This window comes from Medicago sativa, chromosome 3 (assembly GCF_051527215.1).
Source record: "Medicago sativa cultivar Bolivia chromosome 3, Bolivia_mono, whole genome shotgun sequence".
Lineage (NCBI taxonomy): Eukaryota > Viridiplantae > Streptophyta > Magnoliopsida > Fabales > Fabaceae > Medicago > Medicago sativa.
Window position 1 is genome coordinate 84262050 of NC_140751.1, and position 27704 is coordinate 84289753.

A 27704-nucleotide genomic window follows, 5' to 3' on the forward strand; every position below is an offset into this window, starting at 1 on the left:
CAATTATTATCAATATCTGAGACCAATGTTTTGCTTATATTTCATTAATTCATTTTTGATATTCTTTTCGTCTAGCTTCGTGGCAGAGCAGGAAGGCAGGGGGATCCGGGGTCAACACGATTTATGGTCAGGTAGAAATAGTATATTGCTGCTGCTGTTACTACTTGCATGTTTTTTATATACATAAACCAGAAAGGGTGATACTCAGTCTTACTCATCGACAGACTATTGATTTATTATTGGGTGCTATCTTTCATCTTTGCATTAGGCTGATGTTTACTTAATATTAAAAATAGAAGACACAATTCAATAATTTTCTTGGTATTTGTGAATCCATGCTAGGTTTTAGTTTTTATGCTTTTACACCTGCATGCTGACAGACCTTCAACTCATGCATAAGAGAAGAAAAATAGAGAGTGGGCTGATAGAGATAGGCCAAGGGAAATAATATGTTACAGGGGGAAAGGAATGGGAGTAAAGGTGTAATGGTTTTGGGAGGAATGTAAGTAGCAGCAAGGTATTGCAGAAGTGATTTGTGCAGTGATGAACAAGGAAAGAGAATGCGAGTAAGGGGTGGGAAATAGTGGAGAGGATAGCATACTTTGGAGAATGATCTGATCGTTTAGGCCATGGAAGACCAAGTTTTTGCATCAGCTTTGATTGTATTCTCTTTCACTGCATTTTTTCTATTCGGTAATTGTATTGTGAGTAGTGTTCCAATAACTGTAGCCTATAGATCTACATCAATAGTCAACTTTGAGTCCATATCTTTTAATTTTGGTTTTAGACGAGCTTGCCAAACATATACAAGAAATGGTCCCACGGATTATGCTTTTTTGCAGAGGATATAGCCTACGTTTGTTTGCATGTCGAAAAGCAAGTAAACAAAAACAACGGATACCTGCTTCTCACACAGTGCGGCTTTGGGACGCGAGCCCAACCATGGAAGCACTTGTTCAAACATACATTGTCTTGGTTGTTTAGTTGAGAGAAGATATGAATGAAAAGATGGAGATGAGGCGACGAGTCTTGGGAGCACATGGTATCTGTCTAAGGAGTAAGGAGAAGTAAAACAAAGTATATGGAATGCAAGTCTAGCAAATGACAAACAATTTGTAACATACAAGTGAAAGTTGGGGGATATACAATTGCAAAGGTCTTGTTTTAAGTCTTTGGGGTCCACCATACAAAAGGACGAGAATATAGATGGAGATGTCAACCATAAGATCCAAGTAGAGTGGATGAAATGGAGAATTGCTTAGAGTGTAATATATGAGAGAAACACCTCTTAAGTATACATGAAAATTTCATCGCACAACTATATAATTTCTAATCTATAGAACTTAATTTCGCGGAGATGAATATATTACGATGGATTAATGGTTAAATAATACTGAGATTAGAATACCGTCATTAGAGAGTTTGTACAGGCCTGCAGTATACAAAGTGATAGAATCTCATCTAAGTGGTTTGGGTATGTGTGAAGAAGACTTGTCGGTAATGATAGCCCTATAGTTAGTAGAGGTAGATTAAGGAAAACTATAACCCAGGTCACTAAGAGATATAAAGGTAAATGATGATCATTTAATGGTATATCTTGGGATTTAATGCATGAGAGAATGTTGTAGCGTTGACTGATCCATGTAGCCAACCTACCCAATGGAAAAAGGCTTGGTTTTGGTCGTTACATTTGTGATTAATCTACTTTTTCGTTGAAGTTTAAATTTGGATTGCTCTCCTGTATTTTTCCTTAGAAACTGAAGAATGAGTTTAACGGTTGAACGTTTTTAATACTATTTGCGTCACTGTTATTCTGTTTAGTTCTGTGTTTTCTGAGGTTAGCAAGATGACTAGGTGTCTTATATTAATAAGGGTTGTCAATCGGTTCTCACACCAACCCACGGTATTTATAGCTTGCAGGATGAGATGTTTCAAAAGTTCAATTTTGATACTGAATGGGCTGTCAGACTTATATCAAAAATTACAAACGACGAGGATCTGCCAATTGAAGGTGGTGCCATTGTGAAACAGGTTATATTCTACTTATTTACATATGATTGGTGTTAGAATTAAGTAAATCTCTAGTAATTTCTTTAAATTCCTAGATTGATTGTTAATATTCCTAGAGTATATAACTTCCTAGGTTAGTGCTTATTCATTAAGCATTCAATCTATTTATTGTAACGCTATTTTAAATACAAGTTATGTGATCTTAGATAGACACAAAAACCCACTTGGGTTGGCCTGGTGGTGTTGGCTTGGGACCTTGGAGTGTGCTCCTCTTAAGGTCTCAGGTTCGATTCTCTCCGGTGCCAATTTCGGTGGGTTAGTTTAGCTTCTTCAAAACAAAACAAAAAAGACACAGAGAAATTACTGAATATAATAATTGGTTTGGTGTTTTCATCTACTTTTCTTCTATTCTCGTTCTCTTCTGTAACAAATTTCTTCTTTTATACCAAATACAGTAAACTATTTGCTCTGTATCGTCTATTTTATTTATATTTATCTTTTCCATGTGATCCATGACTTTTCTTACTTTTATTCATTTATAAATATTTCGGATGATTGCTTGAGGAATGTCACCTTCCCACTACTAACTGGGGTTATCTCATATTTATAGCTCTTGGCATTGCAAATCAATGCAGAAAAGTTCTTCTTCGGCATAAGAAAAAACCTCGTTGAGTTTGATGAAGTATTGGAGGTATGTTTCCTCAATGAGATGATAATATTTCCAAAATAAACTCCATCGTGATTATGTAATTGGTTAGATGTTGTAAACGAAAACCACACCATTTCATAATAATATTATAGATTGATTCAACTTGCAAGTTGCAACAACATACATCCAAATCTCTATAACCAAAAACAATGCAAAGCCAGTCACCCATTTTTTATGAATATTATTGATTATTATTAATAAGAAGTCTCACATTTAATTATTGAATATTAAACCGAAATTCTCCTCTATTTTGTCAAAATTTCTTTTAAGCTAGAAATCTGTTTGATGTTTTTGCTTATGTTTTGGTCCTTCATAATCTGAAGTGTGAGCTTAGACACATGATGTTCTTTGTATGATTCTTTTATCGAACTGGAATCTATAACAACTCATGTAATGCCTTCAACAATTTATAAAAGCCCTTCTCATCCCTCTTTATTTATCTCTTTATTAGTTATTAAATAAATAAAGAGACATAAATACAAAAGGTTGCAGAATAAAAAAACCTCAACAAAGATAAACCAAAAGGAGAAAAACAGCTAAAGATAGAGAAATCCTAAAGATTAGTCAGTTTAAGAGAGCTATCTAGTTGCTTTCCATGTCTGAAATACTGATTTCCTCAAACAGGCCTTGTGCTGAACTTCAAAGAGGAACCATGTAAACAACACTATCCCATAATAGAAATAGAGGAGCGTCGGTGCCATCTGCGTCGCATCCCCAAGCTACAATGGGAATTACATGCCTCTGCTATTGAGACGCCTCCCTAATGAACTCATGCAAGGGACCGTGCCATAACCTTGATTTCTTACTATGCCTTGATACATTATAGGAGTGAACGATAAACGATTGCAGCCAGATCGTTATGATATTGTCTCTACTCTCTACTCTCTTCTACCTTTGGCCATCTACTTCCATTATACTCCCTCTGCTCTCATATATATAAGCAAGAAAGAAAACTACCTCACACCCTTTAAGAGAAGTAGTTAACGTCATTTAATTTTCTCAAAGTAATAGAAAAAGTAGTTGTATTCTCTAAAAGGGTTATTGAAAAAGTAGTTGCATGAAAAGAGTTATTAAAAAATAAACTTTAAATTAATTAAAGGGTTATTTAGTCACGATAGCATTAAATATTGTAAAGTTAGTTGAGTTTTGCTTATATGTGAGACCATAAAATATGACATTTTTGTTGCTTATATTCAAGACTTGAGGTAGTATGTGTTGCTATTGAGTTTTCCAGCCTTATTCATTGTTTTTCTGTAAAATCTGAGTTTCCGTAAGTTGAAGAAAACGCCTTAAATCTCACAGTTGGAAACTTTAGAATGTGAGTCGTGTTGGCTTGGAAAGCATGTTTGAATCTTTTTTTGTAGTGGTATTAATAATCGAGCTATTTACTACTGTACTCGTTCATTTTGATGTTTGGAGTCCTAGTCTTGTTCCTTGTCTTAGGGTATACGTATTATAACACCTTTTTGAGGATTCCTCAAGCTGTACTTGGATATTTTTTAACAGAAATTTGGTTGAAGTTGTTCAATATCTTCTGGAATTTCTGTTCAGAAATCAAATATCAATTCGGTGAAACAATTCACCACATTTTGCCTAGTATGCTAAAGAATTTTCTGTTTGTTTTAATTCTTCCAGGACTTACAATGGCATCATTTATGCCTTTGTACATCATAGAGATGCTTTTAATAATTGAACTTTTGGACTTTATCTTCAATTCTGCAAATAATCTCTGTCAACTAATTGCTTGTATGTTTTTTATTTAATCAGGTGCAACGAAAACATGTTTATGATCTAAGGCAGTTAATCTTAACAGGAGATGATGAAAGCTGTTCCCAACACATATTACAGTGAGTGCCTTTGAACTCCTTCATGTTAGAATTAATTGTTAAATTTGGAGCAATATGGTGCTCATGGGTTCAACTACCCCCTCTAACAAAAATAACTACTAACATTGGCCATTTTTTTAAAAAAAAAAACCTGTTAGTTACTGATTCACAGGTGATTAGTACCAATTTCTCCTAATTTAAGAGACGTTTCCTCATAATTTTATTGTGCGGATTGATTAGACAGTGTTTTAACATAAAAGGGGAGGACACTGTAATTTAAGCATCTCTCGGGGAGGAGTGTAATTTACTCAATAAAATTTGAAGTGTCTAACATGTAGATACGTCAATGCTTCTTTTCATGCTCAGTCATTTTTCTTTACACGGGGCAGCCTTTAGTGGTTGATATTTAACATGAAAGAATGCACACCCAGTATATAATTTTTTATTATAGAATTGTATATGGTATATGCTGAAAACCCTATGTCTCAATCACATCAGAGACTTGACATTTATATAATGAATAAAATAAGGGTAAATTACATTGACCTCCCTTGAGATTTTCTTAAACAACACAAACACCCCCTCTAGTTTTCAAAAACACAAACCTCCCCTCAATTTAACACTGTTAAACTTCCGTTAGATTAAACACAAAGTCCTCTTTCGCTACCTGTTTCCAAGCTCTGAACCGAAAGAGAAAAGAAGATATTCTCCAGCGGCTATTTATTTGTGTTGGCTATAAGTTCAGGGAATCTTAAGAGAAGGGAAGCTCTTCCCGGAAATCTCACAAAAAAAAAAAAAAAAAAATCTCTAATAACCTTATAAAAATGTCAAAAAAACACTGAATTAAATTCTTTCTTTCACTAGTTTCACCCCTGATTTCCCTTCTTCTTATGCCGTTCTTCTTCTAGATCTTCTTCCTCTTTTCTCCTTTATCACATCACAACCACTTTGACTAGGTTGATTATTTTTCAACCCTTTATTTCAAACAATTTTTTTTCTGATTTTTTTTTTTTTTGGCATTCGGTGTTGGTAAAATTTCAACCTATAATGTTTAAAGGGGTTGTGCCATTTTGTTCAAATGTGTAACTTTAAGCTATTTCTGAACTTGCTTTATAAGACTATAAGGTGGGTTTAGGACTAATTTTGTTTTATCGGATTATAAACAATTTTGGAGTCAAATGAGTAGTTGTCAAGGATCATACATCAACGGAATAAAATGATTCTGCGGGTGGTTTGGTTTGGGTCCAACGCAAAAATGGGCCGTGGTGGACGAGTCAAAAATGAGCCTTCATGAATTGTCTGATGATGATGATTGTTTTGGTTTGCAAGGTGTGACTCTCATGACGATGTTAGATTGCTAGTGAAAGTGAGGAATTAACAGATATTAAGCGGTGTTAATGTGAGAGGGAGGTCTTTGTCAATTTAATGGCAAAATAAAGGAGGTTTATGTTTAGTTAAAAACTAAAGGGGGTGTTTGTGTTATTTAACAATACTTCAGGGGAGGTTAGTGTAATTTACCCATAAAATAAATACAAAGAAACATGTTCCTATTGTTGGAAATTCCGCCTTAATTTCGGTCCGCCCCTAGTCGCCTTAATTGCGGCCTTTGGTTAGCCTTCATTGCAGCCTCCGACCCTTCATTGTGTTGGCTTTGAGGGGGTGGATTTAGTCCCACATCGGATAGATAGCACTCTTGAGAAAAGTTTATAAAGAGGAGGCACTCCTCACCTTACAAGCCGGTTTTGTAAGGATGAGTTAGGCCCCAAATTTCAACATGGTAGCAGAGCCTATCCTAGATCTAATCTATTATATTGTTGGGCTTCCCACATCTTGGGCTTCCCACATCGTCCACGCTTCAGGCCCATTGGGCTGGGCTGAAGCGTGAGGGGGCGTGTTGGAAATTCCGCCTTAATTGCAGTCCGCCCCTAGTCGCCTTAATTCTATTATATTGTTGGGCTTCCCACATCGTCCACGCTTCAGGCCCATTGGGCTGGGCTGAAGCGTGAGGGGGCGTGTTGGAAATTCCGCCTTAATTGCAGTCTGCCCCTAGTCGCCTTAATTGCGGCCTTCGGTTAGCCTTCATTGCAGCCTCCAATACCTTCATTGTGTTGGCTTTGAGGGGGTGGATTTAGTCCCGCATCGGATATAACACTCTTGAGAAGAGTTTATAAAGAGGAGGCACTCCTCACCTTACAAGCCGGTTTTGTAAGAATGAGTTAGGCCCCAAATTTCAACACCTATTATTATTATTATACTTACATGATCTTACATGATAAAATTTTAAGGGGAGCCTTAGGACATCATTTGAAATTTTTGTCACGAGATTAGGAGCTCATAGGTTCAAACTATGGAACCACTGTTGAAAATGTGTGCAAGACAAGGCTGCCTATAGCATATATTATCCTGGGTTGCCATTTCTACTATATTTACATTTACATGATACCCTAGAGCTAGATGTTTACATGGTAATACAGATTTCGAACATAATATTTGCCCATATCTATATGCAAATTTGGTTAGAGTAATTGGTTTTTGTCCAATTGGTTATACTTATAGTTATATTTGCTCATATATTTTAGTTATATATATCCTCTTTTACTGCTATTTTTTTATTTATCTCTTGAATTTACTTGTACTGCTCATAGGTACATGCAAGCAGTGGTGGATGAGATTGTCTTCAGTAACATTGATCCTGTGAAGGTGGTTCATTTCCTCCAACAATGTTTTTTATTTCTATCCTCCAATTCCTCTTATGTATTGCTTTGAATGGGTTTTGTAGCATCCTCGAAGTTGGGGTTTGAGTAATCTCTTGAAAGAGTTCAAGACGATTGGTGGAAAGCTGTTGCATGGTAGGCTCATTTGCAACAACTGTATTTCCTTCGATTCCATCTGCACAAATATTTTGTTCTCTTCATTTTCTCTTTTTGGCCGCTTAGGTTATATTATCATTAATAATTTGCTCAAATGAATTCTAGCAGAATCATTTGGAGGGATTGATGATGACACTTTACTAAATTCACTTGGGCAACTGAATGAAGTGAAATCAGTCGATGTTGTCAACTTTTGCCTTCCAAATTTGCCAGCACCTCCAAATGCTTTCAGGGGAATTCGCAGGAAGAGCTCTTCATTAAGACGATGGCTTGCTATTTGCACCGATGATTTAATTGAGTTAGTTGACTGAGTTCATTGTTTATATATATATATATATGTTAGAAACTTTATAGTGTTCTAAAATTCATTGACTGTATGTCTAATGTAGGAATGGAAAGTATCGGACAACTTCTAATCTCCTTCGTAAGTATCTTGGAGATTTTCTGATCGCTTCGTATTTAGATGTTGTTGAAGAGTCTGGTTATGACGAGAGACATGTAAAAGAGATTGAGGTCAGACATTCTATTCAACTGCTTTTATCTTAATGGCTGCCATTTTTTATATTTACAAAGGTTGAGAATAGTGCTAGCATCAGATGTGAATAATTTCATTTCACATTATAACTGCGTCCAAGAAATTCAAATCATGCACAAACGTAAAAATGTGTTTCCATATCTGGAGTTAAGAGGACCATATTTTATATGAATATAAGAGGAAATGAAGTGAGCGTGCTTAAGGTGTTGTACCATTTGTGGCTTCAATATGATGTACAGATTTTCTGGTTCCACAGAATATTCACACTCAGTACAGTGAAATCTTGCTAGTTGCCAATCACTAGTAATCTATAAAGTCATGATCCAAAAATTTACCGTGGCAAAATGATGCATTGATGTATTTCTACTGTCCTACACATTGAATATAGTTATCCCAATAACTACTGATAGAAACAGCATGTTGTTTTATCTTGGTTTTCGGGTGTCAAACATTGATTACGTTCGAACCTTTTAAACCGGTGATATCTTATTTTTTTCTTGGGAAGGGAAAAAGTAAGCAAAACCCTTGAGAATCGAGGTCCGGGAGTTGTTTTCGCTATGGGAAGGTGTTAGGCACCCATAACGACTATAGTAACCTATAGGAACCGTCTTTAATTTCTACGTGCGCGCTTTATTTTTAAATGCTATTTGAAAATGTTATTTATACCTAAATTTTGCTAAGTGAAGAATTGGAGGGAGAAGAAAGTGTTTGAATTTTTATTTTATTTGAATTGAAGGAATTTTGTTCCTTGCCTACGTACCCGATTAAGGGATCAAATCCACCGTAGTTCTCTTCCAAAAAATGTTTTTGTTTTTGTTGATTGATTTTAAGTTTGAAAAAGGGTTTTGAAGAATAGAAAGAGACCTCAAGGGCATGAGATTAGGAAATAGTGGGGTTGGATTAGTGAATTGCAAAAGAGGTCAAAGTTTGATTATTTTCATTGAAATTTGATTAAGAAAATGGAAAAGAAAATACAATGGGATGTTGGATCCCAAGGTTTATTTGGAAAAGCTTTGAGTGAAGTTGTTCACATTTGTTTGAAAAATTGGTTTTTCCTAAGTGTAAGTCCTAGGCATTCATCTAAACATACAATCCTAAACATACATCTAAACATGCATATTCTAGCTATATAGTGATGTGTGTGCATGTGTCGGTGCTTATGTCGGTGTACATTATTAGAGTCCATTGTCCTTTACATCATACCCTAGATACATTCTATGGCCTCTTTGCCAAGAAATTAAAAGCATGAAAGTGAAATATTACAAGAATTCCTAAGTGTTTACATTCTAACTTTTGTACAAATTAAGTTGCAAGAAAGAAATAGAGATGAATATGGGATGAAATGAAGATGCTTATGAAATAATGGAACATGAAATGAAAGGAGTTAGTAACACAAGATATAATATGGTAAAGATAAAGCAAGTAAGATACCATAACAAGTGCAATAGAAATCAACACAAGACAAAACCAAAACAATGCAAAATATAGCCAAAATTCAAACAAACAAAATGCAAGAATCATATGGCTTATAATTCTCACAATTCAACATATTTTCCAAAGGCACAAACTCGGGTTTTAGAAGGAGAATCGAAGCAATATGATAAGCTTTGCATTTTGAGGTGAATTTAGGCATATTTACACTATTTATTTACAAACATGACTTGTAAACCAAGCAACTAGGCACAAGACACACATTCAACAAAAGACATACTCACAGTAGCAAAAATCCTCACAACATCACATATCATGAATTACTAGCATCTATCAAGAAATGGAATTGAAACTAGGCAAGAAAACCACAAGTTTTTAACATAAAATCTTACAATTAAAGCAAGAAAAAAATCCACACTATTTTCTATCAATTTTCCAACACAACTACTATCATAAAAGAGTCACAAAAAATAAAGAAACACACAGGAATTTTTATAGAATTTTTCAAGAGGTTTTCAATCAAGCAGGGGTGTAAACAGCAAGAAATTGCAAGAAACTCAGGGAAAAGGGGGGTGCGCGTAGCAAACTGGAAAGAAAAAGCAACAATTCGTTGGGCTTTGGACAAGCCTGCTGGGTGATGGGTCAAGGCTGGGTCGGTTCATGGGTTTTGGGTTGAGGAAAACGGGCTTGGCTTTGTATGAGCACGTGAACAACAACTCTTCCATAAAAATTGATTCCTCTTTCTATTGTAAAACAAGAATAGTCTTCTTCCTCAACTCTCACGTTTTGAACCAACAATCACAGTTTATTTCTTCCCCTTTCTTCACTCTTTTCAATTATACTCTCAAAAATTAAAGCTCAAATTCCAAAAGATTTAACAAATCAATATCAAAACGAAATTAGGAACAATACCTCTCTCGCTCTTTGTTCGGATCTTTACCGTTCATGTGACCTTGAATTCAACAATGGCGGATCCTTCTTCAATCCGGACGGTACGTGATGAACGGCGGTGATTCCTTCCCCGAGCTCGGATTTGGATCCAATTCGAAGAAGAAGGAACTCGATTTACGGTTCGAAGCTACGAGTTGATTACGCCGTGTGAGTTAACACCGTTCCATTCTTCTCCCTCTTCTTTGCGATTCGGTTGTTGTTGTTAGGCTCGTCCGATCCGAGTTCGCCGCCGTTGTTGCCGTTTCCGGTGACGGTTTCGAATGAATCATCGTTTGAGGACGATGATTGTGGCGGTATTGAGACGGATTCGGATGAATTTTGTATCGAATTGAAGGTTTGTGTTGTTATGAATTCAGCAATGGAAGAAGATAAAAATTGTAACCGCAATGAGTTTGTATAGGTTTCGTTTCGGTGATGGAAGAATGCGAATTGTTTTGAAAGTGATGAAGGTTTGGGTTATGGAGGATTTGTGGTGGTGATGGAGGTTGAAGATGAAGTTTGATGGTGGTTATGGTGGTTAGGGTGGTGGAGAAAGTTTGTTAGAGGTGGTGATGGAGGTAGTTAGGGATGAGAGAGTTAGTTAGAAGTGAGAAAATGGGAGGGAAAAAATTGAGAGAAAAAGTTTGTGATTTTTGTGTAAAATGATTGAAAATAAAATTAGTGTAAAAATGATTGAATTGTGAAATTTTGACTAAGGGTTTGACTTATATAGGTGATGTGGTAAGCTTGGACCAATGAAATAATGCCATGTGGCACTTGACTTGTAACAAACTTTTAAGAACCAATAACATTTGGACACATGGCACTCGGACTCTAACAAACTTAAAAGGGATTAAAACGTAAATAACAAAAGTGCGCGGACTAAAATGAAAATTAAAACTAAAATTGAATTGAAAAAGTAAATTGAAAATTAACATGAAGCGAGACAATTAAAAACACCAAAGCAAGATTAAAATGAAACAGAGATACTATGTGAAATGACCAAAATGCCCCTAAGGGGCTAAAAACGACTAAAAATGACTCCGATGAAATTTTAAAATGGATTTTTAACAGGAAATTAAATCAAAGACTCATACAAGCAAAATTAAAAGACTCGTAGACAATTTTTAGGATTTAAACGGTGACTTGACACTTGAAATGACCAAAATGCCCCTAGGGGCAAAACCGACTCAAAATGACTTCAAATGCAATTTTTGGAAAGGGTTTTGACATAGAATGAAACAAAGACTTATTCAAACTACTTGAAAAGACTCAAACAAAATTTTGAAAGACAGAGAGATTTGACATAGGAAATGACTAAAATACCCTTTGCATGTAAACTTTGCAAATAACATTGAAATAAAATGCGTAGAGAGATGCGATTGATCGAGACAGCTCAAATGACTTATAATGCAAGAAAAGAAAAATTGACTAGTATTTTTAGGTCCAAAATTAGGGTATAACATTGCCGCCCCTATTTAAGTTTCTTTGTCCGGAGAGTCAAGAGACGAAGTCTTAGAGTTGACGGGACGAAGATACTTAAATATTAACATTTGCACCGTTTTTGGACATAAAAATACGCTTTCGTAGTTTCAAAAACATGAATGTTATGTAATGTTTGATTATGAATGCAAGACAAACAACTCGGAGTCTATGGAGCCCGTCATGTCACCGGGGATTCGTGTGAACATTGACGGGGTAGACAAACCAGAGTAGAAAATAAGGTACAAGTTGTTCTTTGGGTCGAACTAGCCACTTGACCAAGGAATACAAACAAAAGATAGGTGCAAGCTATTCTTGGGATTGAACTTGGCGCTTGACCGAAACATAGACATATAGGCCGATACAAGCGGTTCTTTGGATCGAACTTGACACTTGGTTGAAGATACAAACAGATAGGCGACACAAACCGCTCTTTGGATTGAACCGGCCGTTTGGCCGGAGCTAAAGACAAAAGGGTTGATACAAGCCGTTTCTTTGGATCGAACTTGCTTGTTGGATCATCACCACATCATGTGGGAGAGTGCGGATCGTTCTCTTAGATCGAACTTGTCGTTTGACCGATAACAAAGCATAAGTCAAGTACAAACCGGCTCTTTAGATTGAACTTGTGTCCGACCGATAACAAAGCATAAGCCGGGTACAACTGTTCTTCAAATCGAACTTGCCGTTCGATCGATAACAAAGCATAAATCGGGTACAAACCGTTCTATCGAACTTGCCGTTTGTCCGGAAGCACAGTATACAAGGTGTACAAGTGGTTCTTTTTTCGGATCGAACCCGGCACTTGACCGAGAACAAGATACCGCTTGAGAGTCCGGTTTAACAAGATACCGATTAGGGGTAAATTGTCATTGACTTGATTTGGAAATAGACATGACCATTTTTGTTGGCCCAAGAGTAAATTGAGAGTAAATTGACATTGATTTGAATTGAAAATTGACATTGAAAGTTGAGATTGAAAGTTGAGATTGGAAATTGGAATTGGATTGAGACATAGACATTGACATCGGATTGGAGAATTGCAATTGACATTGAAATTGGATTGAAATTGGATTGAAAATTGACATTGACATTGGATATTGACGTTGACATTGACATTGGATTTGAAATTGGAAATTGACATTGGAATTGGATTGAAATTGGAATTTTGACATTGGGATTGGATTGAAATTGGAAATTGACATTGAAATTGACATTGGAATTGGAAATTGGCATTGGAATTGGAATTAGAGATTAGCATTGGAATTGGAATTGGAGATTGACATTGACATTGTCACCGGATGTCAACATTGGAATTGGAGATTGACATTGACATTGTCATTGGATGTCAACATTGACATTGTTATTGGAGTTGAGATTGCTTCGAATTCGACATTTGACATGGTTTGGAATTGAGATTGGAAGGTTGAGATTGCATCGAATTTGACAATTGACATTGAGTTGAATTTGACGAGTTTGACATTGAAATTGAGGTTAGGATTGACATTGGAGATTGGAAATTGCTTCGAATTTGACGGTCGACATGATTGGAATTGAAGTTGGAGAGTGGAAACTTGCATTGAATTTGGCGGTTGAAAGTTGGATATGCAACATGTATGTATGGTATAGCAAGATTATTGGATGTATGAGCACATAAAATGCATGATTATGCATGTATGAATGCTTGAAATGCATGATTGATTGGCGGTTTGACAGAGAAGTTTCACAAAGGCAGACGAAACATTGGAAGATTGGGCACGTAGTGGCTCGTGCTTTGCAACATATTCACAGGGGAAAAACCTCTTTTGGGAGAGACCGTCGTTGGGAGACGTATCGAGACCATGGCCGAGGGCAATAAAACTTGTAAAGGAGGACCCTTGGAAAGTCCTTGGATACAGTCGCCGTTGCTAGGCGTGTCGTTGTCGGGTAAACATTGGATGTTCGCATCCGTGGTCAATGCTTTTCAATATTTCATTCTTTCATTTTCAAACCCCACTTTTGCTCGAACCGCCCTTTCGGGTTTTCGATTCACTGGGAATAGATTCTTTTCATTGCCCCATTTTTGCCCGATTTGCCTTCACAGTTATCGATCGCCGGGTGCTCATTTTTGCCTAAACCGCCCTTTCGGGTTTTCGGCTTAGCGAGCTTTTCATTTTCATTTTTCATTTTTCATTTTCATTCTCGTTTTTTCATTCTTGCCATTGACCACAGATCATCCGGGGAGTAACTCGCTTGTAACATGTATTGAAATAGACATTGATATTCATTTATTCATGCATGTTTCATTGAAATGTACCCTATCGCTCAGTTTGCTTTCAAAATAGACAGAAAAGAGTTTTCAATTTTCAAAAATGTTTGTTTCGGACATTAACATTATCAAATAGAAAGAAAATGTTTTGTATATAGTATTGAAGGTAGAAAGAAAAATAGAGTTTCAAACAACGAAATGCTCAAATTGATGTAGAAGAGTGAAAGTCGCCCAAGGGCACGACTCCACGGATTTACAAAGCTTGGAAAATGGTAATTTTATTGGTTGGTGATACATTGAACACGATGACCGCTACATTTCATAGAAATTTTGAATTCACAAGTACGAAGCCTCGATGAAGAAGATCATTGACGATTGCGGATGCCCCAAGGGGTGATGGTGATTTGCCGTACATAGTTACTTGTCTTTATTGTCAACCTCATTTTTGCATGAACCGCCCTTTCGGGTTTTCGGCTCATCGAGGCGCTCATTCTTGCTCGAGTTGCGTACAATCTCGCCGAGCTTTTTATATTCATTTTTTTGTCCCTAACTTTTGCCTGGATCGCCCTTTCGGTTTTCGATCCACCGGAAGCGCATTTTTGCCTAGGCCGCCCTTTCGGGTTTTCGACCTACCACGCCGTTCTTTTCTTTTTAGACAAAGTATTTCTTGACTATATCGGCATTAACGGGATTTGGGAGTTCAACACCATCCATGTGTGTAAGAATCAAAGCACCACCGAGAGAAAGCCTTCTTGACAACATAAGGACCTTCATAGTTAGGTGTCCACTTGCCCCTCGGGTCGGGTTCGACTTATCCTTCTTTTCAATACAAGTTCGCCTTCCTTGAATTCTCGAGGTCGGACTTTCTTGTCGAAAGCATTCTTCATTCGCACTTGATACAACCGTCCATGAGTCATGGCATCCATACGCTTCTCTTCAATCGCATTCAACCGGTCATACCGAGCTTTGACACCATTCGGCCTCGGTTAGTTTTGCTTCCATGATCACTCGAAGAGATGGAATCTCCACTTCCGCAGGGAGAACTGCTTCCATACCATACACAAGAGAGAAAGGAGTTGCCCCGTTGAACCGCGCACCGTAGTACGATAACCATGCAAGGCAAAAGGTAGCATTTCATGCCGGTCTTTGTAAGTAGTGACCATCTTCTCGAACAATCTTCTTGATGTTCTTGTTAGCGGCCTCCACCGCACCATTCATCCGAGGTCTATACGGAGAAGAGTTGTGATGTTCAATCTTGAATTCTTCACATAAAGCTTGCATCATGCTATTGTTCGAATTGGAACCATTGTCGGTGATGATCTTGTTGGGAACACCATATCGACATGATATTATTCTTGATAAACTTCACTACCACTTGCTTGGTCACATTTGCATAAGAAGCGGCTTCAACCCACTTGGTGAAATAGTCAATTGCCACTAGAATGAAACGATGTCCATTGGAAGCCTTCGGCTCAATCCTTCCGATCATGTCAATGCCCCACATAGAGAAAGTGCCATGGGGAAGATATAACATTGAGGGCGTGTGGAGGCACATGAATCTTGTCGGCATAAATTTGACATTTGTGGCATCTTTTAGCATGTTTGTGGCAATCACGCTCCATAGTTATCCAAGGTAATAGCGCCTCTCAAATGCCTTTCGACATGGTGTGGCCCGAAGCATGGGTCCCAAAAGTACCATCATGTACATCATGCATCAACTTCTCGGATTCTTGTTTGTCAACACATCTCAACAAGACCATATCGTAGTTCCTCTTGTATAGGATTTCTCCATCCAAGGAATTTGCTAGCCCATCGTCTCAAAGTCTTTTTATCCCCGTTGGAAGCACTGTGTGGATATTCACGATTCCGCAAGAATTGTTTGATGTTGTAATACCAAGGCTTTTTATCATTCACATCTCTATCGGCTTGACTCGGCATATTTTCAATAGTAAACACATGAGCGGGTCTATCAAGACGCCGCACTTTGATTACGGGCACATCATTCCAAAGGTGATTGACACGAAACATAGAAGACAAAGTAGCAAGAGCGTCGGCCATTCGGTTTTCATCCCGAGGGATGTGGTGCGGCTCAACCTTGGTAAAGTATGTCAACGGACGTCTTGCATAGTCACGGTACGGGATCGGCTTCTCATGATGAGTCTCCCATTCACCCTTTATCCGATTAATAACAAGTGCGTAATCTCCATAGATGTCAAGGTGTTTGATTCTCAGTCAAGGGCTTCTTCAATGCCCAAGATGCATGCTTCATACTCGGCTATGTTATTCGTGCATTCAAAAGTTATTCGAGCGGTGAAAGGAATGTGGTGCCCCCGCGGAGTCACAATGATGGCTCCAATTCCTTTACCGTAAGCATTAACGGCACCATCAAACACCAATCCCCACTTGCTATTGGGATCCGGCCCTTCATTGATCGGTGATTCTTCACAGCCTTTTGCTTTCGTATACATAATCTCTTCATCGTGGAAATCAAACTTAATTGGCCGGTAATCATCAAGAGGTTGGCAAGCAAGATGCTCGGCAAGGACGCTTCCTTTGATTGCTTTCGAGCTTTGTATACAATATCATATTCGTACAACAACATTTGCCAACGTGCAATCTTTCCAAGAATACGGGCTTTTCAAAGATGTACTTGATTGGATCCATTCGGGATATCAACCAAGTTGTATGATTCACCATATAATGACGCAGCGTTTGGCCTGTGCTAAAGCACAACAAGTCTTTTTCAAGCATCGTATACCGAGTCTCACGGTCGGTGAACTTCTTGCTCGTATAGTAGATAGCATGCTCTTTCTTGCCGGCCTCATCTTGCCGACCGAGAACACAACCCACCGAATCGTCTAACACCGACGGATACATAATCAAAGGCCTTCCTTCCACCGGTGGGACGAGGATGGGTGGCTCTAACAGTATTCTTTAATGCTATCAAAAGCTTCCCGACATTCATCATTCCATACAACAGCTGATTTTTTTGAGCAATTTGAAAATTGGTCCACAAGTAGTGGTCATGTGAGATATGAATCTTGAAATGTAATTCAAACGTCCGAGGAAACCTCGACTTGCTTCTCGGTTGAGGGGCCGGCATCTCTCCGATGGCTCGGACTTTGTCGTGGTCGACTTCAATGCCTCTTTGGCCGACAATGAAGCCAAGCAACTTTCCGGATCGTACACCAAATGTGCACTTGTTAGGATTCAACCGCAACTTGTACTTTCTCAATCTTTCAAACATCTTTTTTAAATACACAACATGCCGCTCTTCATCACTTGACTTCACAATCATATCATCAACATACACTTCAATCTCTTTGTGAATCATATCATGAAACGAGTCGTCATACCTCTTTGATAGGTAGCACCGGCATTTATCAAGCCAAACGGCATTGCTTTGTAACCGAACGTTCCCCACGGAGTGATGAAGGACGTCTTTTCTCTATCCTCGGGAGACATTCGTATCCGATTATAACCAGAGAAACCATCCATGAAGGAGAACACTTTGGATTGAGCGATGCGTCAACAAGCACATCAATATGAGGCAATGGGAAGTTATCTTTCTGACCGGCTTTATTCGGATCTCTCGTAATCAACACACATTCGAACTTTCCCATCTTTCTTTAGTACCGGTACGATGTTGGCAATCCACTCGGGATACTCACTGTCATGAGGAAACCCGCATCAATTTGCTTTTGTACCTCGGCCTTGATCTTAAGAGCCATGTCCGGACGAGATCTTCTCAATTTCGTTTGACAGAGGACATTCGAGCCTTGTCGGTATCCGATGTTCCACAATCTTGGGATCCAAGCCCGCATATCTTCATAGGACCATGCAAAGACATCCGGATAATCATGGAGAAGCCGAATGATCTTCTTTTTCACTTCGGCTCAAGTGCGGCACCAATCTTGATCTCTCGCTTGTTCTCTTCGGTACCTGTGTTGATAAGCTCAATCTCTTCCCGGTGAGGCCGAATGGCTCTTCTTTCTTGCTCAGCGGTCGAGTGATCTCATACGGTATCTCTTCATAATCATCATCCTCATCTTCACTTCATATACAGGGAATTCAAAATTTGGAGGAACCATAGTGGTCACCGTGTTCAACGGGTTTATTATGGTTCAATCTCGCATAATATGATTGGGATGATTTTTAGAAAAAGTTTTTCATGCGGATTTTTGAAATTAATAAGAAAAATACGGATGTTTTGGTTTTTTCCGGCATTACCATTATTTCCAAGAAAAAGGCACTAAAAAGTAAAAACAAAGAGTCGTGAGAAAAACGACAACTTTTTATTGATTAACGGCAATGCCGAAACAAACACGCCCTTACAAAGATATCACTTTCGCCTTGGGCGAGAGCGAAAGGATTGTTATTTTGAAAACAAAAAACATGAGCAACAAAACACATTACATGGAAGCATGCATGACTAAGAGAACATCAATGGCTTCCCACTTCTCACAAGGCCTCCTCGGTATAACAAAGGTAGGCACGTAACCACCTCCAAGGCATCTTCGGCAATAGCATTGATGAACCCAAGACCTTGTAGAAGGTTCCCTTTGAAACGGCGGATGTCGGGGAGAATCCAAGGCCCTCTTTACGCTTGTTTTCTAAGATCCGAATCACTTTGCCCCGGCCCGCCAGCTTGCCCCGCCCGGACAAACCTTTCCGGGCATCTTTCAATGAGGCCATGCTAGCACCGGCCCTCCGGGGCTCTGCACCCTCAACGGTCGATCCTTGAAACGACGTTCCTTCGCGGACCCCGCTTCAACACAAGAGAACGATGATATTTGGCTAACCGTAAATGCCTCCTCACCATATACGGTGACAACCTTACCATTCTTCATGAACTTGAGCTTCGATGCAAAGTGGAAGTTATTGCTCCGGCGTCATGGATCCATGGTCTTCCGAGGAGACACTGTAAGAAGCATTGATGTCCATGACTTGGAAAGTTATTTGAAATGTCTCGGGACCAATGGTAATTGGCAAGTCCACTTCCCCGAGAACATCTTTGCGGGATCCATCAAAAGCTTTAACCGGATAGTGCTACCCCTCGTGGAAATTCCATGACGGCTCAATTGCCTTAGTGTGGATTCAGCATTACATTCGAGAGACGATCCAAAGGTCCACCAATACGTTGGATATCATATCGGACCCACAAGGCACCGAGATATGTAGAGCCAAGTTGTGGCGTTTCCCCGCTTCGGGAGTTCATCATCACCAAACCCCAAGTTGTTGCAGTGCGGTAATATTGCTCACTATCCCATCAAATTGATCCACAGAGACTTCGTGGTCGACATACGCTTGCTCCGGCATCTTCATTAACACCTTCCCGTGAGCTTCGAGCTCAGCGAGCAGAGACAAGATGGATATCTTTGATGGGGTTTGTAGCACTCGGTCAACAATCTTATAGTCACTTTTCTTGATAAGCCTCGGGATTTCGTCCGGATTGGACTCTTCAATAGATTGGCCCGCCGGGCCGGTGTTCTTGTCAACAGAGGAGCAACCGGTGGAGTTACCGTAGCAATGGGTGTGACCACTGTCTTTGAAACAAGGGTGGACGGACCTTTCCGCTTCTCGTAGTTGTGATTTCACTAGCAACGTTATCAACCGTAGTTGGGGATACGAGTGGTACTTCCACCCCATTTTCAATCATGGTTGCATTGTATTTGTAGGGAATTGCTTTGGTAGAGGTATAAGGTACAGACTGTGTAGCCCGATCACCGGAGGCTCGACATTCTTTGCACTTTCAACAGAGAATCATGGAACACCGGTACAATCACACATACATCGCCGGCAATCAAATACTTGTCATCCATCGGGCTCTGGATATCATTTTGCACAACACAATGACCCATAGGATTCGCGGACATTCCGAACAAGAATCATGATCATGATTGAACAGAGAAGCCCGGCAAAGTTTGACATGTAATGGTACCAAGGGAGTAACGACATTGCGGACATCCGGCTGGGATCCTCTTGATGGACGGGAACCCTTTCAAAGGCCTCAATCATATCGACGACGGCATGGTTTGGAAGCGGGTTGTCAAGGACGTGAGGAACACTATTCTCAAAAGTCAACCGTCCCTTTTCTATCGGATCTTTCACAATATACTTCGGAAGCAAAGCAATTTTCAATATCATGGCCTTGAGCACCCCGATGAAATTCACATGTTAGGTCCCGACGGAACACGGGAGGCAATGGGTTAGGCGGAGGCTTGCACGTCCGGTGACACGGTGCCCCTTAGCAAGTAGAGTTGGGAGCGGCTCACCATAAAGCATTGGTATTGTTGGAAAAGAAGGTTTGGGCCGGGGACCCCGTTATTCTTTGCCGCCGTTGCCGTTGAGCAGAGACCGTTGTTGTACTTGCCGAGGAATAGCATTGACGGGCATTGGTGGTTGGACCCGGTGGCAGGGTATTCTTTGGTAGAATGGTGGGAAGAAAGGATGCCGAGAGTATTGCATGTAGTGATAAGGCGAGGTAGTTGCATGGGTACATTGCGGACGGGTTACCGTACACCATCCCTACGTCGAGATTCTTTCCTTTTGTGATGACCGTTACCGTACTTCTTTGGTGCCTTTGTTTGAAGATTCACCCTTCTCAAGGACAATAATACCATCTCGGACGACCTCTTCTAGACGGGTTCCCATTGTAACCATATCGAGAAGTTGTTCGGAGCGAGACTATCATTCTCTCCTTATATTCCTTCTTTAGAGTCTTCGGGAATGTCCGCGTTAATTCTTCCTCATCAAGTCGAGGAGAAACACGAGCGACTGCCCCTCTCCACCTACGAGCATATTCTCGGAAGGTTTCATCTCGATTTACGAGATAGGGCTTTAAGAGAGTCCCCGTTTGGCCTTAGACGGGTATTGAATTCATATTGACCTTCGAAAGCGACGGCGAGTTCCTCAAAAGTATGAATGTTGTCTTTGCTCGGACTAGTGTACCAATCCGCTGCATCATCCGTCAAGCTACTGCGGAAGCGGTGGATCATCGGTGCATCATTGTCGGCATAGTTAGCCATCTTTCGGACATACCGGATAACATGGTTGTGTGGGCAAGAAGTCCCATTGTACTTGTCAAATTCGGCTCTTTGAATTTCTTAGGAACCTCAAATCGGGACACCAAGCACGGATCACGAGCTTTAGCGGGAGCACCATTGTTTCCTCGGCTAGCCTTGACCTCACGGAGTTCCCCGGCCAACTCCCTTAACCGTCTCTTCATAGCTTCCATTGCGGGATCTTGTCCACGCGGAGTATCAACATCAATCACCTGTTGCACGGTGTGTACAATAGGGTCGGTAACAACGGTAGTCACCCGAGGCATAGCGGTAGACACGGGAATCGTCGCCCGACCAAAGAAACCGGAGACACCGGCGGCGGTATTAGGAGAGTAGTAAGCTAAGAGGCCATAAGGACGGCCGTTGGGCATAACAAAACGAGCATCGGTAGCCACGGTAGACGATGGGATGCAGGGAATCACCTCGGCAAGAATCGGAACAAGTGGCCGGTTGTTCCTGTGCGGCCATCATAGCGGACATAGCGTCGCGAGCCTTAGCCAAGTCTTCTTTCATAGCAGCCAATTCGGCACGGAGCCGAGCATTCTCTTCTTCAAAGTTAGCCATTATCCTTCTCTTGTGAAATCTTGTCCGATGAATTCTATCCGGTTGGTAGACTTTGCGAACACGAGCCACTTTTCGGGCTTGCGGCGGATAAAACCGGGGAGGCAATGAGCACGAGAGAAGTTTTTTGTGGTCAATGAATGCATATGATGCATGAAATGTGCCGATGTATATGCTAAAAAGACTCTTTTTAGGTTATCGAAGGGTTTTAGACAAATTATGAACTCGTAAACATTACTAAACAACAATTAACATAAACGGGAATCAAACAACTAACATATAGTTTTACAAGACAAATCCAACATGAACAAATGGAAATAACAACGGGAAATGGAAATCCTCGAAGCATAGGAAGTGGAAGCGTCGTCCTCGAGTCGGACTCATAGTCGCGGTATCGTGCGTAGAAGTCACGGGCACCCCTAGCTCTCTTGGAGTCCCTCATAAGCAAACTCCTATCTTTCTCCTCGATCTCTCTTTTAGCCTTAGCTAACTCTTTCTTCGGTGCCAAGACCTCATGAGTCTTCTCGCTCATCCTTTCCATCCAAAGTCATGATCAAGTTCTCGGCCTCATAGTATCTAGCTCTCCACCGATGCTTCTCCCGACTTTCCATAGCTAGGTGCTCCCGATACATCTCCCGGGTAGGTGGGAGTAGAGGCAAAGGCATGGTAGGAACAGTTGCGGACACATATCTCATAGAGGGGTAAGGCGTACCGGCCTCCTCGGCTCGGTTTATCACCCACCGTGTATAGGCCTCATGAGCGATACGGACCTCACACCCATATGCTTTACCTCTTTCTTCCGAAGTTTGGTCCAAGCTTGCATGAAATCTTCTCTAATGCCCTGTGGGAGCACCGGAGTAGTGAAAGAAGTAAGGAGCCGTAGCAAGATTGATGGGCTTATCTTTCATCGGAAAACCAAATTGTCGCAAAGCAAGCTCCGGGTTGTAGTTGATTCCACCCCGGGTACCAAGAAGAGGTACATTAAGAAACTTTCCACCACCAAAGATGATTTCCTTGACCCTAGAAGCGGGAGTGAGCCAAACCACTTCATTAGGAGTGAGAGCCATAATCCTCTCGTGAAATAGACCAATTCCTCGGATTGTCGTGGAAAGGCTACGGAAGGTGCGAAATAAACCACCTATAGAGGAGAGGCACACAACAAAGAATGTATCCACGACCTTTGCCGGAACGATCGTGAATAGCATGGTATGTGTCGGCTAGCAAAGTAGGAACCGGATTCTTGGAGTGGAAGATCATAATAGCATTCATGTCCACGAAGCCATCAAGATTCGGAAAGAGAATAAGCCCATAGATGAGAAGTGCAAGAATAGCCTCAAGAGTGTCCCGACAAGTGGTATTGAGGTTGGCTTTCCCAAGAAGATACTCCGAAGTGAACCCTCGGATACGTGCCTTAGTGACAAGATTCTTGGAGACATCGGTGGTCTTGAGATAGAGATCTTTAGCAATAACCAATGGAGGAAGAGGATTTTCGGAGTCCCGAGAAAGGTATCCCCTTAGCAATAGATAAACCCATCAAGGAAGAATAAGCCTCTAGAGTAGGTACCAACCGAAAGTCCGGAAAAGTGAAGCACCGACACCCGGATCATAGAATTGCACTAGAGTGTGCACAAGCTTCTCATCCACACTAGTATGAAGAATAGGAAGTAAAGCCCCGTAACGGTGTCGGAAACCGGTCGGATCCTCAATCTTGAGTGCCAAGTCCCTCAAACTAGCCAAATCCACTTCCTTGAACTTGTAGGACTTAGTCATCTTCATCCTACAATGTTTACAAATTCAACTTGTCTAAGCCCTTCGATAACAATGCATGACAAAAAGTTTATGCATGTATGCATGTATGCATGGGTGCATGATTATGTTCAAGTTCGGAGAAAACATGGTGGGTTTGAAGTTCAAAGTCGAGGAGTCATGGGTGGACACGGCGTCGGTGAAACTAGGGTTTTAGGATAATAGTAACCGGGTTCTAAAAGGTTCCCAAGTTGCAACCTCTCCGACGTATCTCATGGTGCCACGAGACAACACTCGCGCCATGATTATACGTGGAAGGTCTAACTTGAGTGTAGTATCGCGTGACGACTAAAACTCGAGACGACACTCGGTTTAGCCTCTCGCACTACGTCCTAGAAAATGGCCATGGATGGGTTTGGTTATCTACGGTCCATAGCGTCATAGAACAATTAGAAGCAAAGTGCCTAAACGCGACAACCCGCGCCGACAACATCACCCCCAAAATGCCTCGGCTATGTGGGATTGATCGCATAATCCAAAACACGAGGCAACCCCGGAATGAATTGTCGATTATATCCCTCCTAAATCCTAAGTTCACTCGGCCGGGTGCGGGACTTTTGATATTCTCACCCCACACGTTTGCAAGAAATTAAACATTTATTCACATAGGAAAGCAAGTAAAAGAAGCAAGTAAAAATACAAGCGCAAGCGTGGAAATAAAGACTAGGCGTAACTCTCGAATCCCCCCGGCGGAGTCGCTTTTGTTTTATCTTGGTTTTCGGGTGTCAAACATTGATTACGTTTGAACCTTTTAAACCGGTGATATCTTATTTTTCTTGGGAAGGGAAAAAGTAAGCAAAACCCTTGAGAATCGAGGTCCGGAGTTGTTTTCGCTACGGGAAGGTGTTAGGCACCCATAACGACTATAGTAACCTATAGGAACCGTCTTTAATTTCTACGCGCGCGCTTTATTTTTAAATGCTATTTTGAAAATGATATTTACACCTAAAAGTTACTAAGTGAAGAATTGGAGGGAGAAGAATGTTTTTGAATTTTTATTTTAGTTGAATTGAAGGAATTTTGTTCCTTGCCTACGTACCCGATTAAGGGATCAAATCCACCGTAGTTCTCTCTAAAAATGTTTTTGTTTTTGTTGGTTGATTTTAAGTTTGAAAATGGATTTTGAAGAATAGAAAGAGGCCTCAAGGGCATGAGATTAGGAAATAGTGAGGTTGAATTAGTGAATTGCAAAATATGGTCAAAGTAGGATTAGAGTTCATTGAAATTTGATTAAGAAAATGGAAAAGAAAATACAATGGGATATTGGATCCCAAGGTTTATTTGGAAAAGCTTTGAGTGAAGTTGTTCACATTTGTTTGGAAAATTGGTTTTTTCTAAGTATAAGTCCTAGGCATTCATCTAAACATACAATCCTAAACATACATCTAAACATGCATATTCTAGCTACTTAGTGATGTGTGTGCATGTGTCGGTGCTTGTGTCGGTGTACATCTTTAGAGTCCATTGTCCTTTACATCATACCCTAGATACATTCTATGGCCTCTTTGCCAAGAAAAATAAAGCATGAAAGAATATTACAAAATTTCCTAAGTGTTTACATTCTAACTTTGGTACAAATTAAGTTGCAAGAAGAATAGAGATGAAAATGGGATGAAATGGTGATGCTTATGATGAATATGAAATATGAAATGAGAAGGTTAGTGGTATAAGGCAATATCAAAGAAATGAAGTAAGAGAAATACTAGAAGATAAAAGGTAGAAAATAAGTGCAAGCATGGCTAAAATTTGTTCATAAGATGCAAGAACCAAGTGACCTATAATTCTCACATTCCAATTACATTTTAAAGGTTTAGAAACAAGTTTGGAATGGGAATTAAGGCTATATGATTTGCTTGACATTTTTAGAACCAATTTTAAGCATATTTTCATTATTTAACTATACAAGTAACTTGTACTCTAAGTAACCTACCAAACTTCACAATTGTGCAACAAAACTAAACACAAACAAAAGCTAGACTCCTAGGGATTCAAGTAACTAAAACACCAACATTCATCAAGCCATTTGGATCAAAATCAAGCAAAAATCCACTTATTTTTAGCACAAAATATGACAAAAATATCAAGAAAATTGACACCTAATTTTTTTAACCAATTTTAACATGTGAAAGTTATCACAAAATACTACAAAAATATCAAGAAGTCTACATGAATTTTTAGGAATTTTTTAAAGGGGTTTTTGGACTAAAAAGTGTAAGAAAATATTAATTCTAACAAAAAAAATAAGAGAAAAAATGCTTCAAAGATTTTCCACGAGACTTTAGCACAAAAAATACCACAAAAATGTTAAAGAAAATATCAAGAACACATGAAAAAATGGTTTAGGAATTTTTTAAAGGATTTTAGGCAAGGCGGTGGTGTAAGCGGCAAGATTCGAGTGGTGCACATAGCAAAAAAACACAAGAAAGCACGCAGAAATTAAGCCCAAACCCAAGCCCAAGGGGTGAATGGATCCTGGATCCTCGGGGAGTTCGGGGACCGTTGGATTGATCCGGACGGATCAACCCTAAATCCAACGGTGGCTAGCACAAGGTTCGGGAGTGAACCGGGGGTTCGGGTGAACCGGTCCGGTTCACGCTCCTTTAAAAAGCCGGAAGACCGGTCCAAGGTCACTTCTCACCTCTCCTTCTCTCTCTTCTCTCAAAACTAGAGTGAGAAGCTCTCACTTCTCTCTAGAGTTCCGTCGTCTTCTCCGACGAACACTACGACGGAGGTACGGTGGCCGCCGCGGCGCCGCCGTACCTCGAACCTCTTTTGAAAACTAAATACGTCGTTGTGTTCGTCTAGAAGTCCTCTTCATGATTCCGGTACCGGTTTTTGGAATAGAGTCTTAGATTCGAGCGGATCTAAGCCCGAAGCTTACGTTCTTAGGGTTTTGAAAAAGTTCTCTGATCTTCTTAGAATCAAACCCTATCTTGACCTATTTTTCATGCTAATGATGGATTCAAGCTTTGATTTGAAAAATAAACGGTGGATCTTCATGATTTTGCTTTTTAGGGTTCGGTTTTCAATCTTTTTCAAATCCTTTCGAATCTTTATATCAATTCACCGTTTATTTTTCCATTTTAAGCCTTCGATGACGAACATGAATGCAAACGAGAGGGTTTTTGTGTATTTACTCGGATTTGTTTGGAGATTCGAACAAAAAGATCCTGCGTTCGTTCTTGATTGTCCCGGTAAGCTTTCGAAACCTTTGCAACCGAAAATAAATCGGTGAATCTTCTTCTTCTCTTTCACAAAACCCTTCGTGATCGCAACGAATTCGTCTCCGATGAGTTCTTGCTTGAATTGCGAAGGTGAAGGTTCGTTGATGACAATTCTCTGAGAACCTTCTATGAATTTGCATCGATGCTTCGCTTTGATTGTAGAATTAGATTGATTTGTGATGGAATTGGTTCGAATCTATGATGAATTGATGAATTGAGTTCGGAAATTTTCTAGGGTTCTATGGTGTTCTTGATGGTTTCGGAAACGGTTACAGCTTTTGATCTTTGAAATTGGAGAGAGAATGATGAAGTGTGTTTATGATGATTTGTCACGTAATGATTGATGATTTCTTCCGTATTTGGTGATGTGGCCTTTATATAGGTGACAAGTGTGATAATTGGACCAATGTGAAAGCGCCACCTGGACTTGGAATAATTCGGCCTTGGGCTATTTTTTGGACTTGGGGACCTCGTTTGCAATTTTGAGAAATAAAGGATCGACACGCAAAAACTAAAACTTAAAAAGAAATGACCTGGACACAAAAAGGACCACATTGCAATATTTGGAACTTTGGGACTAAAATGCAATTTTGACCAAGAGGACTTAAAGGAAATTTGACCTAAGATAAAAAGAAGTCTTAAAAAAATAAGAGAAAATGACATGAAGGACCAAAGTGCAATTTTAGGGACTTTAGGACTTAGGAAAAAAAACTAAAATAAAATTGGAAATAAAAAAAGTAATTTGACTAAACGTAAAGTGAAACGTCTAAAATTTGACAAAACGGACTAAAACGAACCAATGGCCTAAATGAGGTACTCTAAAGTACCTCTGCCGAAATTTCGTGTGAAATGACCAAAATGCCCCTAGGGCTAAAAATGACTCGTATGCAAATTTAAAATGAATTTTTAACAAGAAAATGAATCAAAGACTCATACAAGCAAAATTAAAGGACTCAGAGACAATTTTTAGGATTTAAACGGTGACTTGGCACTTGAAAAGGCTAAAAT

At 39.8% G+C, this 27704-nt stretch overlaps 1 protein-coding gene across 2 annotated transcripts in view; it reads left to right on the top strand.

The window, feature by feature from the left end:
- Window positions 1–27704, top strand: part of SECA2 (Preprotein translocase SecA family protein) — a 38218-nt gene that overhangs the window by 8868 nt on the left and 1646 nt on the right. Inside the window, exons 21-28 of one of the 2 annotated variants that reach the window (XM_085754923.1) lie at window positions 76–131; window positions 1914–2031; window positions 2621–2701; window positions 4487–4566; window positions 7191–7245; window positions 7325–7394; window positions 7521–7713; window positions 7805–7928. In XM_085754923.1, the coding sequence (XP_085611049.1) occupies window positions 76–131; window positions 1914–2031; window positions 2621–2701; window positions 4487–4566; window positions 7191–7245; window positions 7325–7394; window positions 7521–7713; window positions 7805–7928 (777 nt within the window). The remainder of the gene's footprint in view (window positions 1–75; window positions 132–1913; window positions 2032–2620; window positions 2702–4486; window positions 4567–7190; window positions 7246–7324; window positions 7395–7520; window positions 7714–7804; window positions 7929–27704) is intronic. The other variant, XM_085754924.1, reaches the window with a different exon arrangement.